This window comes from Bactrocera tryoni, chromosome 2 (genome assembly GCF_016617805.1).
Source record: "Bactrocera tryoni isolate S06 chromosome 2, CSIRO_BtryS06_freeze2, whole genome shotgun sequence".
NCBI lineage: Eukaryota > Metazoa > Arthropoda > Insecta > Diptera > Tephritidae > Bactrocera > Bactrocera tryoni.
In genome coordinates this window covers 30,806,582-30,823,413 of record NC_052500.1, presented here as the reverse complement: position 1 = coordinate 30,823,413, position 16,832 = coordinate 30,806,582, and the positions used below count along the sequence as shown (strand labels likewise).

The window sequence follows — 16,832 nt, the reverse complement described above, 5'->3', positions numbered from 1 at the left end:
TTTTTCGTTTTAATTTTTTTTTTAATATTTTGATGTATTTTATTGTAGGGCTAGCGAGTTGCGGTTCTGCAATATTAAATTTAGCTTCCATATTTAATTAACATTTTTATTTATTTGTTTAAAAAGAGTTGTGTGGACGTGTTGAGTTTGAATGAGGCTGTATGCTAACAAATAGTTCATACGCTATGCTCTCGCATAATACATACATTCGTATGTACCTGCGTAAAAATTATAATATCTAGAAGCCAATATTTCAGTGTAGAACAGGAACTTTTCTAATTAAATGATTGAAAGTTTATGAGCGCATGAACGGGGAAAAAGTTAGTTCAAATTACCATATACCGTAATATTATTTAATATTAATATTTGTACCGTAATTCACCAGCCATTATACACGATACAGAGCAGTATTGAAACGAAGTATTTCGAGAGAATCATTAAAAACATATTTAATTAAAATTACTCTTAGAAAAATGAGTATGCCTGTTCATACGAATTGTTAGTAGGCATTATGGTTCGCATACATTGATACAAATAGCTGTAAATTAGCGCAAAACATTATGCATATATACACGCAAATTCCACGTAGCACACTTACAAACACACGCCACGTCCATACGTTACTATTGGCAAACATCGGTACTACGAAACATGAACATCGATACCCACTAACTAACCAAAACTCTTATTGTATATGTATGTATACTGATATTACTAGCGGTATTTTTACATACCATAAAATACATTTACAAACGAATTTCATACACAGTTGATTGTTAATTACAAATTGTATTGGAGAAGTGAAAAATGTGCAACGAAAGCCATTTCACCGAAAAGTACATATAAATTATAAAGTATATAAATAGCCAACAGTAACCCCATCATAAAACATCCTACAAATACACAACTCATAAAGTCGCATCGCGTCACCTGCAAAAAAAGTAAAAAAAAAATCGCAAAATTGAACAACACTTGCGCAAATGTGTACTTGTAGGTATAACCCAGGTATTATACAACTGATCCTGTCACCCACGCGTCCAGCATATTTCCACTGCAACCAACCAGCTTTTACTTTCATAATTCCCTATTACCTGCTGCTTTTTATGAAATTCCCACATTCCTCATTCATGCTGATTTATTTTCGCTATTTTGTATTCAATTTAATGCGGCATTTAATTTTTTGCGTGGCAATAAGTGAAAAAATGTCACTCTCACGTGTCGCACGCGCTGCCATTATGTTTTCGCTTCATTTTATTTCCATATATTTTCCTCCTGCCATTTTTGTGAGCGTACAAAAAAGTGAACAACTGGTTTGCCTTTTTCCAGCGCAAGCAAAAGAACAACTGTCATTTTTGCCACGTTTTCATTCGAAAATTGTATCCTCAATCCCAACCCGAATACCTACCCACCCTGTGCTTGATGACATTTAATATGGCAATACCGTTTTTTGATGCCATTTCACAATTATTTTTTTGCTTTTGAGAAAATCATCGAATTCTTGTGTTAAACATTATAAAAGTTTTTTTTTTCTGCAGATAATTATGTTTCACAAATTTAGCGCAATGGCGTCGTTGAATCATGATTTATACTTGTTTTCGTAATTTTCACTTTTTCTTGTAGCACTTTCCCATAGTAACAGAAATATTTTTTCTTGAATTATGCGTCATAAATAATTTTTGTATTTTGTTATGTCGCATGCGCACATATATACAAATAGCTGTATTTTTATATAAATAATATAAAATTATTTTTATGAAATATTAACCTTCCTATACTTCCTAACTTACTCATTTTTAACTAGCTAACTGTTTAATTTTGAAATACGTGCAAATAGTTGATCCAAACATTATAGTTTCCAGTCCAACTAAATCATATTGGAAAACATAATTCTTTAATTATTGAAATCAAGTGGTCCTATTTATACGTAAATTTATAAACTTACAAAGTTTTTCGAAAAAAAATAATTTAATAATACTTTTCTGAAAAAAATAAATACAATAAAATCGCGTCAACTAAAACATTTTTTTAAATTGTAATTAATTAATAAAAAAACAATAACTTAACATAAATTAAATCGAAAATCAGCATTCCTTTCATTTTCAAACGCCAATGCTTCGTTTTTCCGATTTAGCCAAATATTTGCACGTCTTAAATTTACAAAACACCTGTCGTTAAACTGTTTGAAATATGACGAAATGCTCCCAAATTTGATTTTTGAAAACCACACACACAGATCATTTACCTTGAATATAATACCCCCACACCACATTTGGTCATATTTCAAATAACTGATCTGAAAATAGTTCTCCTAGTTTAAAACATGACTTCTAATCTTTTATACTGGCTTTTTCAAGTTTTCTAATATGTATTTATCTTTTTTTAACCGTTTTGTTTCGTCGTCTGCGTTCGCAGTTCGGGTATTGAAGGCAATCCGACAGTGTTTTATCGGCTAATGCCCGGGTCCACCGCACAGACCAACAAATTTCATACGTTCTACCTACAACAAAGACCGGATAATGGGGATACTTGGGCCGATATAAAGGTGAATCATCCGCTGGATTATGAGAGTATAAAGGAATATAATTTGACGATACGTGTAGAGGTGAGTAAAAGTTTAAAATGTTCACATATATCGTATATATCATACAATAATACTTCAAACTTAATGGGGAATGTTTATCATCATTCGAAAAAACATTATTTGGCATTTATTTTTTTAAGATTATCTCTTTCAAATGTTGGCCGCGGTCGAATTTTCAATGACTCGTTCGAGCATTTCGACTGGTAACTGGCGAATGACACGAGTGATGTTTTGCTCAAAGACCTGAATCGAAGTGGGATTTTTTGAGGAACTATGGACCGATGATTTCACAGGGCCACAAACCATACCAAATTGTTGTTTTTTTCTTGATGAAACAAAAGCTTTTGAGTCTCTTCAGGTTGCTCTTCGTTCCGAATGCGGCAATTTTATTGGTTTAAATACCTATAGGTCTCATCGCTAAACAAAAGTTGGCTTGAAAACGTCGGATAATCTTGGAACTTTTGAAGAGAACATAGAAACGATGTCGCTTGGGATAGGCTGAGCGGCTTCAGTTTTCAGTTTAGATCAGTAAAATGCGCCAAGTCTTTCCGAACGGCGCCGAATCGACTCTTCACGGTCTTCGTGTACACTTTGAGCTACGGCTGCTATATTTTCTTCACTACGTGCTCTATTACATGGTCTATTCGGTCGACTATTGGCCTTCTCACTTTAACTTGCCTTGTTCTTTGTCTACCCTGAGGATACTTGATCTAAGACCAGAAGTCCTGAGCTGCTTTAGCCATATGTAAAAGAATCGTTTCTAGCCACTTCCCAAGAGAATGGCAATCAGAGAGCTTGCCTCACTTGCGTTGAACTTTTACACATAACTCCATCCTCCTGCTAAATATACGTTACTATAATTATTATTGCATTCGAAAAGCGCCGTTTTCCCCAGCTCCACATTGCAACAGACTTTTGAGTAAAGCTTAGTGCTCCCCAATTGCATTCATGGATTCTTGCAAAAACCATTATCGTGCATGCATTGTATTGCAATTCCAAAATGAAGAGGGCTCAAAGTGTTTAAAACTTCAATTCAAACTGTCTCTCCCTTAGTATACAGCGTCTTTGCTACAATCAACTAGGTTTCTTAATCATCCGTTAGTTCCTAAAAAATTTAAATAAATTTGTACAAAATTTTATTTTTTTTTTGTAATTATATATTCAATATATTGGTCTGCAATGTTTTAGCTCTGACAAATTATAATTATAAATATTGTAAGCAATTTACTTAACATAATTGAGAGAGAATGAATAAAAATGATTGATCTTGCAAAATTTATTTATTTCACACAAAGCAATGTATGAGGAAATTTTTGTACCAAATTTCAATCGAAAACTAACCTCAGACTCCGCTCTAAAATACAAATATTAATTAATTCTATTTATGCTTGAAGATAAATAAACAAGCGTGCATTCCTCCATTTGCACTAACTCTGTATGCGAATTCCTCAAAAGCCGAAATATTTAATTGATTTGGAATATTTCTTAAAAATGCCAACTATGATCTATTATATCGCTTTATTTGCACTTATTATTACACTGGCACATGTATGTTTATTTGCAAAGACATATATGTACATGTATTGCACAAAATATGTAAGTAATATATTGCAATTAGTAAAGGAAAACATTTACTTTTTCCTACTAAAGACACATATGCAGATTTATAAGTGACAGCTGTAGTGACATCAATGCTGGCACAACAAACGGAAATGATATTAAATATTTGATAAACAAGTTGAAGAGACTTGTCGGCGCAGTTGCAAGAAATATATATGCCACGTCTGTGTGCGTCCGTTATGTGGCTAATTGCTAAGAGAAATGCAACCACAGACATTTTCGGTAAATATGTAGTGTATGTTCAGTAGGTATTTACCACAGTTATTTGTTATTATCATGCAAAGCACTCTTCTTCTTGCTACTCCAATTCATTCGAGTGCAAAGTGAAGCAAAAGTAAATTTCGCTTAAGGCTGGCGAGCAAACACTTGCATAATTCATATCCACCTACGAAATAAAGCAAATATTGCAAATGTTCAATAAAACTTGTGAGTTTTAAATCATATTTGCATTTCATGTCTCAGCTAACTGTTTGCAGTATATGTATGCAAGTATATTTCAATGTCTCTATGTATACATATGTATGTGTATATTTCTCGTATATTTACATATATACAAACTTTCATTAGGACAAATACCTTCAAGCGTTTAAGGTGCATAGTGTCTTTTTGCCGCATAAACCTTTGTGAGGGACTTGGTTTTACGCCTGAAATGCTTAGACAAATAATTCATTTATTAATAGACGGATTTTAGCGCAATCAATTTCAAAACAAATAGTTACTATATGTACTTATTAAAGGTTTAGTTTTGCAATACTGTTTGTATTTCATAATTCCGGCATGTTGAAAAATTATTCGAAATTCCTAAAATTGTTTGCTGTTTGCTTACATTTAAACTAAATTTAGTGGAGCCTAACGAAGAAATATGTAAAGCATCAGTTAAGTTTTTCGAAAATTTGTAATTTTTTTTAGAATGCATTGATGCACATATAATTCATTTTTATTAAATATTGCAAATAATCAATAAGCATATGTGTAAATAGTATACCAAAAGTGCTGATTTATTTTAAATATTAATAATATTAAACTTATCAATGTATTAGTGAAGTTTTTTTTGCTAAGTTTATTGCCAAAATTTGTTAATTTTTTCCAATAATTTGAATTTCCTTAATACTGTTGAAATAAATGATCAATATCACATATAAACCGCATGAATAGCTAATTATACCCTGAACAGGTTGTACTAATTATTCACACATGCTCATAATTTTTTATATCCGCGAACCAGTCCCTCAGTTTTCGAAATACCGATCTGAAATTAGCGCATCTCCTTTTCTTTCTAAGAAGCTTTTATTTGCCGGAACTCCGGCACTATAGCATAAACCTTATAAGAAATTTGGCATGGAGTATTGTTCAAGGCAACAGTGCAATCTCCAAAGAAATTATTAAGATCGATTCATTTTATAGCTTTTAGCTGCCATACAAACCAACCGATCAAAATCAAGCCTTTATAGGAGCTTTTTATATTTATGAAGGGTATTATAGCTTCAATGCAACCGAAAATAATGTTTTTCTAGATTTATATATATGGAATTTTTGGCTTATGATACAATTTCAATGATTTAAATATTCGTAAATTAAATGAAAATATTAGGTTGTCAAAAAAGTCTTGCGGTATTTTCGCTAGTTGACGCTGAAAGCGCGTAGTTCTAGTTTTATTCGTCGCATCGGGTCATGCTATACCTTTTTGGAAAGCTCATTTCACGCGCTAACACATGTTTGATTGATTGTCGTTTATTTTAAGTCGTTCGTGAGTTATAGCGCAAAATAAAGAGAAAATACGGCAAATTTTACAGTACTACTACGATAAAGACAGAAATGCATCTCAAGCCGCCAATAAAATTTGTGCAGTTTATGGACCCGATACAGTTTCCATTTCCACCGCACAACGGTCGTTTCAATGTTTTCGTTCTGGTGTAGAGGTGGTCAAAGATGCGCCACGCTCCGGAAGACCTGTCGTCGAAAATTGCGATAAAATCGATGAATTGCTCGAAAGAGGCCGGCATAGTAGCAGCCGTAGCATCGGTCAAGAGCTGGGCATGAGTCATCAAAAATTCATTTCAATTTCAATAAAAAAATTCAATAAAAATACCGCAAGACTTTTTTGACAACCCATTATATTCTGAAATTTTCAATTTTGGGGTAAAATGACGATTTCAGAGTCCTATTCTCTATATGTTTAGCCTGTGCTGTCAACAAAATTAAAACATTCAACATTCAAGCTTTAGTTACTTAAACAGTAACGTTATATTTTCAAACCCAGTTCAGTTCGCACTCCTGTTGAGTAAACTGGTCGGTCTGTTTACTCTAACTCTTTTAAAATTACTTTGAATTGCATGTGGCTACCGATCTTAGCAATCCAAGTTTTAAAAACTATGGTAGACAATTGATAGCTGGTTCCTCTTTTGCCTATTGTAGGCGTTTGCTAAGTTTCCGGGTGTATAGTGTCAACTATTAGATTTAGTAATGGCATTAAAGGTTTAATGAACACAGTTTCATTGATTTCATCACTGTAATTATTTATACTACTATGAGCAAAAAATAGTAACCCTATGTTCATAATTTTAAAATTCCTAATTTATTCTTTCCTTTCCCCTTTGGCATCAATACACTCGGTCCAAGTTTTTTCTCCAATCCTAGTAACACTTGTTAAAGTCAATTTCCGGAATAGCCTTTAATGCGCGATTCGTGTCTAAAGTCTTCAATTGGCTCAAAACGGTTTCCCCTTTGCTGAATAAACCGAAGTCACACGAAGCTCAATCAGGCGAATAGGAGGATTGTGGCACGATATTGCTTGAAAATTTGCGGAAAACTCAAAAGGAATCAATGCGGTACGTAACGGTGCAAAGTCCAAGAATTGTCGGCATATATTTCCGCCCTCTTTTTACAAATAGCTTCGCGCAAACGAAGCATAGAACTCAAATAGTATTATTTGTTCAGAGCCTATCCGGTTGGAAGGAATTCGGAGTGCACCACAACTCGCTAATCGAAGGAAACTGTCAACATAACGTGGTTTTTTCGGCTTCGGCCCACTTCAGCCACTATATTCGGCCGATTGATCGTCAGTTTCCGGGTCGTAAGCATAGATGAAAGACACATCGTCAATAATAATACGCTTCATGACATCCCGGTAGTCGGCAAGCATTGTTTCACAGACATTAACGCGACCATGTGTTTAGAGAAAATTGAATGACTTTGGAACCAATTGCGCTTTCACCTTTCTAAGGCACAAATTACCTTCCAAAATTATTTTCACTGATCCTTCCGATTTACCAACGATGCCAAAATGATCTCAGACCGTTAATCATCGATTCTCAAGGACCATTTTATTTTACTATCGTGTTGATCATGAGTTAATTTTGATGGTCGTCATGGCTGTGGTTCGTCGTTAAACGTGTTCTCGACCCTCTTTCAATAATTTATATCATTCAAAAACACTTCTTCGCAACAAACAAACCGAAGCCGTTTTCCAAAATTCTGGACGTTTCGGCATCAGAGAGTTGATTCCGCACACAAAGATTTAATGGAGCTTCTTTGTTTAATAATTTCACTCATCGTAAAATTCGCCGAATGTACTCTTATGTACTTTTCAGAAAGACAAGCGTTAACTAAGCACTAATGATTATTTGGAAGTAAATTTTGGCGCAGATGTCACCTAAAGTGATACCAACCTAGAAAAAAAAATAATTTGACGAATGGGTGTTCGAATGAAATTTAAATTGAAAAGTCTTACTATATTCTGCCCACAGTATAAATACTAGTGTAAATATATTTTTTCCAGTTTTTGTGCAAGTTACAATTCTTAATAGGTACAAACGAAAGTATAAAATAAAAAAAATTTATCCAATCGAATATTTGAAAGAATAAAACTTAGATAGCGGTTGAAAGCAATTATTGGCATAAGTTCTGTTTGCTAATAAAATTGGTCGGCTCACTGAGAGAAAACTATTTAGAATTGACTAATTGAACACTTGTCAAATGCAGTTCATCCACTGTAGGTGTATTTTATATAAATTCCTGTTTGCAAATTTGGCAGAGTATTTTTCTATGATTATTTCATTTACTAGTTTATAGTTTACCAGCATATTTACAGAAGCGACAAAATTCCCGTGAACATGTGCATTGAAGTGTGGTTTCGGCGAGTTTAACAAAAAAGTGCCTTTTTTAATCGCTATAAACTATAAATCAAGACTTGTAAATGCTACTAAATGGCTTCAGACTTTATATATTGCCCAAAAGCCATGTTCCTTTTTTGTAATAGTTAAAACGCAAAAACTGCTGACAATTTTTTACACTGGTACAAACCTCTTAATTGATTGCAAACGCTTAATGTATTAATAGATGGCAAATTAAGTGCAATAACGTTCAATAAATTTTAAAATTTAACTTGCACAAATGGCTTTATCCACCGGTATTTGACTGGTTAAATGGTTAAATCACTTTTACATTTTTTCAGGAATTGTATTAAAAAAAGAAAAGACAACTGAAAACGATTGCATTCAATTTAATAGCAATATATTTAGAATTGAAGCAAATTAATTAAATTTAGTATTGAAAGTGATGTACTCAATGCTGTTTCTGTTATAAATATGTATATATACCTCGAAATCAGAAGATAAAATTGATATGTTATTTGTTTTTAAGATTTTTATTGATTGTCTCTGTTATCGCCATATTAGACCGGGAAGAGAAAGCCGTAGTTTCATTACTTCTAATGTGTGTATCAGTTCGAAACACCAGGAGAAATAAAGTTCGTTTAAACTTAGTTACGCCTGCGGGAAATAGTACCACTTTATACCACTATTACCACTAATCCCCACCAAATGTAATACACTTATGCCAATGATTTTCCAGTCCTCGAATCACTATCAACAAGCACTTCTTGGGATGGCGTTACACTCCTTCAACGAATTTTGTTTTATCTCTTCGATCGCCTGAAAACGGGTTCCATGGAAAGGCAATTTCAGTCTGGAAGAAAATAAAAATTCACACGAAGTAAAATTTGGTGAATATAATGTTTGGCTGATGTTGCTCATTGCGTTTTTGGATTTAAATTCAATTGCAGTGGAAAAAAATTCAGCCTATCGGAACGAATCGAGCAACGTTTCAGACTCGAGAGAGATGTCGAGTTCTCTTGCCATCTCTCAAACAATTGACTCAAGCAAGCACCACATCCTTTTTATTTTCATCTGTTCAAGCGAAGGTCGTTCAGAACGAGCCACGTCTTCAACGATTTCTCGACCGCCTTTAAAGGCATTGTACTACTCGTAGGCATGTGTTTTGGGCAAAATTGAATTAGCGTAAGTCTTTTCCAGCATTCGAAATGATTTCGTACACGAAATTTGGTTATAAATGCAAAATTGGGTTAGAAGTATGAAATTTGGTTAGAAATACAGAGTTTGACACAAGTTCCTTTTTCGATATTTTTATCGATTGTAAAAATGGCAACTTACTACTGAGGTGTACCGACTTAAGTAACTGCTGCTAACAAACTGGTTGTCAGATCGCGCTCATATTTGGGATAGTAATTGCAGACAGTCCTACCCAAAAAAAAAAAAACTTTTGTTATAAATATCATTTTGCAGGGGAATTTTTTTTTCAATTTCCGGGTGCTTTTTTGTTCCAATATATATTATCTTCCATCTTATAAGAGATTTGTCTTTGCTAATGACTCAAAATCCGTAAATATTTTTCCGATTATCCTTCGCGAATAATCCTAGCAATGGATTCTCCGATGTTTTCATGGCAAATGCTACAGCAAGATATATTTGAACGGTTGGTCAAACACGAAGAACCCAAAGCAATGCAAATTAATACGGCTGATTTTGATTTGATTTTCAAGACTCTTATGTAAAACATGTACATTATGCGTGGCTACGCGCTATTGCTTATAAATAGTATTTATATTTGGTGTATTAAATATGAGTTACTACCCTCCCTTATTAGAGGTTTCCGGTAATCCCTCGGAAAAAAGATGCGCTCTCGTTGGCAGGATAACTGTGTTTTAGTTAAACCTTAACTTATAACTTACAAAAAACTGAAAATTGGGTTTTTAACTGATATTTTTTCAAAAAAATATAAATATCAGTGAAAATTTCGCGACTTTTTTTTTAAATAGTTGAAATCGAAAAATAATCCTTTGTAAAAATCTTTAAGAATTATATCTCAAGGACCTGTGTAAGATTTCATGAAGATCGGTGGAGTAGTTCGGGAGAAATCTTGCCAATCGATTTAAAAAAAAAAAACAGTTTTGAGAAAAACGCGTTTAAAGGCAGCGTACTTAGCGCACAAGTTCTCAAGGCTGTATCTCCGAAACTATTACTTGGATCAACTTGAAAATTTAGGAGGATTCTAGAGGTGTTGTAGAATTTAATAAGATAATGTAAAAATGATACAATTTTTTGAAACCCGTAAACTTGTGTAACCCCTTAAGGTAGTAGTCTGGTAATTTATGCCTATTTTCATGACATCTTTGGAGGGCGGTTTTTTATGGGGAAATAAAAATGAATTAGCTTGAATATTTAGAGTGGTTTTTATTTGCATTTTGAAAATATAAAAAAAAAATAATTCGAAAAAATTTAGTACTTTATTACTATTATTATTGTCACTAAAAAAAATGCACCTGAGTTGGCCGGGTGATTTTGGCTCTTGATCTTTAGACATGTCATTCCGACCAGAGAAACAATGTGTTGAGAAAAACGCGTTTAAAGTTCAATATCTCCGAGACAGGCGCTCTAGGAAACTTGTTTTAACTCCCGAAATATTTCAAAGTTCTCGAAAAAATGTTGATGTTTTGAACCCAAGTTACCAGACTACTACCTTAATACACACTTAGTAAAATCACTTATTTCTATTTGAAGAATTCAATTAGTATAATAGATTTTTTAACTTTTAAGTCCGCATCTGAACTCAAATAAAATCGGGATATTTGAATCAGGTCCTATTATAAAAAGTAATTAACGGTGTCTTATAAAAGAAAACTTTTTTCTTATCAAATTCGTTTTGACTGCATTTTAATATGTACGTCAATCAATTTTCATATTCTTTCATATGCAAATTGAAGTTCTGTTTTCCATAAATACAAATAAGCTCAGCATAAATATTTTTTTAAGTAAATGTCAGTTATTTTTGCATATGATAAGTATGCCAGCAAAAACAATGCCTGCGCAATTATTTCAATATTCCAGCGCGTAGGCGCATTGTTCCAGTTTTAATTAACTTTATAATGACAGCCAGTTACTGTACGTAATGAGTTATTGCCTCATATCAACTAGCATATTTATTAATTTTGTCGCTTTTGCATAATGAAAACAAAATTTTTCTGATTACGCTTTGTTTTTTATTTTTTTTCTGTGTGCTTTTCAGAACAATGGCGCCCAACAATTGGCATCCGAGGCGACCGTCTACATTATGCTCGAGGATGTTAACGACGAGATACCATTGTTTACGGAGCGTGAACAGGAGACCGTGCTGGAAGGTGAACCCATTGGCACGAAAGTGACGCAAGTGAATGCCATTGACAAGGATGGCACATTTCCAAATAATCAGGTAAACAAAATGGAGTACCGTTAGGTAAATTTAGTGAATCACATACTTGCAAGTAAAACAAAGAGTACACGAAAGAAATGTTATGCGGAAATATTTGTTCATGCTTGCGCCAGAGGAGTGCATGAGGAGCAAGCGACGGCCTGCACTACGGTGTATGGAGCGCATGCAGCAGTGCAGTCAAGTGTGAGAGCGGTTGATAAGCGCCTGCCATACATACGGCTCATTACTAAGCTGGATGGTAGTATGCAAATCGCCCAACATTGTTCACTGTGGCGGCCCAATATTCCAAAAATGTTTATCTTCGCTTCAAAAATTTCTTATCAAACCCCTTTTGCGCTTACGGCGAAGAGCGTCGCGAAGAGAAAAACAAATCATGCTATAATTAAAATTCTGTGTTTATTACGGCGTGGTAAATGGGATCATCTGGGTGGCAAAGTAGAAAGCGCGTAACGCGAGCGAGAAAGAGAATGAATTATTGTGTGAAAGTTGCGCGAGCTTGCGCCGGTCCAGCGCAACTAAATTAGCAAATGAGTGTCGAAATCAGTTAAGTGGAATGAATGCTGCACAAAGTTTACGCGTGTAAGGCGCTAGCATGAGCCATTCCGCAAAGGCGTTGACTTGGAAACTGAAAAAATTCTGTGCATAGGTAGAAAGAAAAATGGCCTTGGCGTGGGAGAGTTAGTGGCGGAAAAAGTATGTTGTAATTACAGTATGCTTTACAAAATAAAAATCGCTCACGGGTATGCGACTGTAAGTTTCTTAAAAAAAAATTGAGAAAAATTTCAATATCCAGCTTTTTGTGGAGTCAGTACCTCATAGAAATAATGGTTTTGCCAGCGCCACTCTCTTAACTCTACCACAGCTGGTTAATTTGCTTTGGGCTTATGCTCTCATCTGCTCACATTTTCACGCTAATAAATGTCCAAAAGCATTACGTGCGATGTCAAAAAGGAGCCTGAAAATGTATAAGAAAGTAGCGCGACCAACCGCAGGCAAAGGAAACGCTGGAAAATGCTGCCTATGAAGTAGTGTTAGTAGGTGTGTGGGCATGCCTTCTTTTACACCGCTTTCGCTTGGCTATCTGCGATCCTTTATAAATAGTGGCTTTAAATATTACGGCCGCAGCATCTACATATATTTGCGGGCATTTCTTACAGCATTTGCCCTACCTTTGGCAACGTGAAATTAGCTATATGTGGCTGTGTTGAAAGCTACAAAGTAAAAACGGAAATACAATTTATATGCACCTTACCTTACTAAGCGAAATTTCTAAATTATTTAATGCTTTCACTTATTTGATGCCTCGCCATAAAGAAATATTACATTTGACTTTCAAAGCGTTTTCTTGTGAATGTGTCAGGTTTGCATGAAATCTGATTTGTAACACTTTACCCACACCTATAACCATCTAGCAAAGTCTCCAAAAGAACTTTTGGTAATATTATATTTTATCTTCACAAGCTCATTCCAATTCATTACATGTGTAAGCATTTTTTAACATTTTTCTCATATTTTCTCAATCGGTAATAATGAAGAATGGTAGCGTTTTTAGCCATAAGTGTTCAACACTTTTCCTTTATATTTACAGCACAGTAAGACTTTGTTCATAATCCTTAACTTATATTTTAAAATCTATGCCATCCCCCTCAAAGTAGTCCCCCTTGGCATTCATACACTTGTTTTTTGGTATCAAAACTACCCCAAATTCAAACAGATTTATGAAGTAAACAATGTTTGGGAAGGAAAATAATATTTTTGAAAAGAGTTTCAAGAAGTTTACAGTTCAAACACGGTGAGAGAGTTACATTGAAAAATCGATCGTTCTCAATTAGTCAAGAAGTCATTAAGATAACTGATGATAATGAATTTTTATCTTTTTTGGCCTATAAAATCGACCAGTGTGCGATGGTGCATTATCATCGTGTAAAATCCTTGAATTCTTCTTCCACAACTGTGGCCGTTTTCGACGAACGTTTTCACTCAAAAACTTCATTGTGGCTGAAGGAAAAACGTTATTGACCGTCTGTCCCTCCGGAACAAATACATGATGCACCAAACCACGAATACAAAACAAAGAAAACAATGAGCATCACCTTGATTTTGAGCGGCTTTGGCGTGGTGTTTTTGGTTTCAGCTCGTTATAATGCTCTCCGTGAATGTGGGATCGGAATTTGCACGATCAAGCATATCCAAAAAGACCCGTTTACGGTACTCTTTTTGAAAAAAAATTCAGCTTTATCGGGACGAGTCGAGCAAGAACGCGTTTCATATTCAAAATATCCACCAATATTATTCGAACGGACTTGCGAGATATGGTGAGCTCTCTTGTCATCTCTCTAACACTTGCCTTACGATTGTCAAGCACCATATCCTTCACTCTTTTATTATTCTCATCAGTTGAAGAGGCCAAAGGTCGCCCTGAACGAGTTATGTTTTCAACGATTTTTCGACCGTCTTTGAAAGCTATGTACCACTCGTATACTTGTGTTTTTGCAAACCGATTCAACCTACGCCTTTTCCAACATTCGCAACAATTCCGCATACAAAATTTGAGAAAAGTTATTTGTTCGATATTTTTTTTCCTTTACAAAAATCGCAACGCACTACTGAGGTGTACCTACATAAGCAGCTCCTGTAAACAAACTGGTTTACGTAGCGCACTCATATTTGGTTTAGTAATTAAGGGCAGTTCTACCAACTTATAAAAGTACAACTTTTTGAAATATCGATCAATTGCTTTGAAGCTTGCTTCTCAGAAATATAAGTTTAGGAATAGTATCTAAGTTTTCGATTATGCTGAGCTCACTAGCCATTCGTATTACATATGGTACACCTGTTATAATAGGCACGGGCAGTATATTGGCAACTATAAATTGCTTTACATAAAAGGTGTGATTTAATTGGTATTACTTCTTGCATTATCTTTTAGCCGTTTTAAAGTTCGCTGTGTCACCCAGCTTCCTCATAATCTCAAACATAGCAAAAAACATCGTTGCATTAACACACATATTACAAGAATATACAAGGAGATTGAACTCTGATACTTAACATTGAACTCTTATACTTAGCTCTTATTATAAAAGTTTAAAATAATAATAAGTTCCCTCATGCTGACAATACTTTATTTGTCTTTGTGTTCCACAGGTCTATTACTACATTGTCGACTCACCGCGCAACGAAGGCAAAGAATTCTTCGAAATAAACCTGCAGAGTGGCGAAATCTTCACCAAAACCGTGTTCGACAGAGAAAAGAAAGGCGCCTATGCGCTGGAGGTGGAAGCACGTGATGGCGCACCCTCGGCACGACCCAACAGCAATGGACAACCCAATTCAGGTTAGTAACTATACACCAGCCGTTAGTTAGCACTTGTGCATTTCATTTGGAACCTGAGCTGAGCGCGCGCATTTAGCGCGCCAATTATTCAGATTTACAAGTTGTGATTGACCAAATTATATGCGCAAAAGTTGCAGCAGTCGAAACAGATGTACGCCGTTATCAACATCAACAACTTAAATCAACAGCTGCCGCAATTGCCGGCATGGATAAGTTGTGAAAGAATAACAACAAGACTGGCGTTCGAGTAAAAGTTTCTTTGTGAATTTTATTTCACGAAACTTTTTCATATGCAAATGCAAGTGGCGTCATTTTTGGGCAAATAACATGCTGCATTTACAAGTTCTCTACCACTTGCGTAGTTGTTGGCGACAGCAGCGCGGCGTGCAACGAGAGTGATGGCTTGGCAAAAGTTCTCATTTTAGCATTCAATGCTCTTTCTTGGTTCGCAGTGTTTGAGTAAGAAGTGCCAACAGCGTTGCATTTAAAGTGGATTAAAATAACAATCTTAAAATTACACTTTTTCGACAGTTCCCGTTACAGTTTTGAATTATTACTTCCGGCGCAAATTGAAATCGGGTGTGTTATATACTTAGTATAACACCCCCAAACACTTGGTTGGCAGCCACACAGTGGCTTAACGCAATGGACTGCGGCAGCTTGAGTCGCAGTGTCGCCATAAATCAGACTTAGCCCTCGCAGCTCAGCTTTTAGCGCGTCATATGCTTATTAGTTCATTCAGCCGTGCGCATGCGTGTGTATGTGTGCGGGCGCGTTGTGCAAATGTTACCTCAATCTATGAAGTGTTTACCGGCGCAACGCCACTAGCATGTGAACGCGGTATTTTTTGGCACAAACCAGCCGCTGCAACCGCATTCCTCTAGCTATTCGCTTTGCGCGCTGCTTTCGATTGGCATTTCGCAAATTCGTTTACCTTTTGAGTGCTGCCAATTTTCGGTTTTGGCATTGAAATCACTGCATACGCGTTGTCAATATTCCTTTTTTTAACTTAATTCACAGTTAGCGCCGCAGTGACAGCAAAGGGAACTTTGAGTGCCGCACACACACAAACACAAGCACATTGGTGATGCATTTGCAGTATGTCATTGGTTGCTTTGGCTATTTAGTGCATTAGTGTATACTGCATGGCGAAGTAATTCGTGGCATTTCGTATGTGTGTGTGTGGTTTGTGTCTCTGCTGTCAGTTTGCTCGCTTATCTGTCTGCCTTCCTGTCTATGGCTCGCCGTTGCTCTCGCTGGTATTTGCATTCGCATTTGCAATCCATGCAAATTCTCCTTACTTCATTTGTATGCTTGTATGTGTGTGTGTGTTTGACGTGTGTGTATATGTGTAGCTATGCACTTAGGTTGTTGCTATTTTGCATTGCAAAATGCTAATCTTATTTTTATTTGGTGTTTATGCATGCACCTTCGCAGTATACTCGCCGCCCTTCAGCGCCCAATTGCATTTTTTCTGACGCCTTGCAACGCTCTAAACAAATGCGAGTGTTGACATACTTTTTAGCACTTTTGGGCTTAAAAATAAAAAACTTCTACAGACCAAGCAAAAAATAATAATAAATTATGCGGGCTGTCCTTGGCAAGTGCGTTCATAGGGCGACTGCCACTTAGTGCGTTTTCGGTGCAAACCTTAGTCGAAATAATATAAAAGAGATGTGGAAAAAGTTTTATATAATTTCCGCAGGAATTTATCGTATGATAAAATCAACACAAAATCGATGTATAACTAGA

The 16,832-nt window shown here is 35.4% G+C and overlaps 1 protein-coding gene across 5 annotated transcripts in view; it reads left to right on the top strand.

The window, feature by feature from the left end:
* Positions 1-16,832, top strand: part of LOC120767234 (neural-cadherin) — a 204,758-nt gene that overhangs the window by 30,252 nt on the left and 157,674 nt on the right. For all 5 annotated transcript variants that reach the window (XM_040093068.1, XM_040093067.1, XM_040093066.1 and 2 more), the window contains 3 exons: positions 2,413-2,602; positions 11,564-11,746; positions 14,891-15,080. In XM_040093068.1, coding sequence (XP_039949002.1) covers positions 2,413-2,602; positions 11,564-11,746; positions 14,891-15,080 — 563 coding nt within the window. The remainder of the gene's footprint in view (positions 1-2,412; positions 2,603-11,563; positions 11,747-14,890; positions 15,081-16,832) is intronic.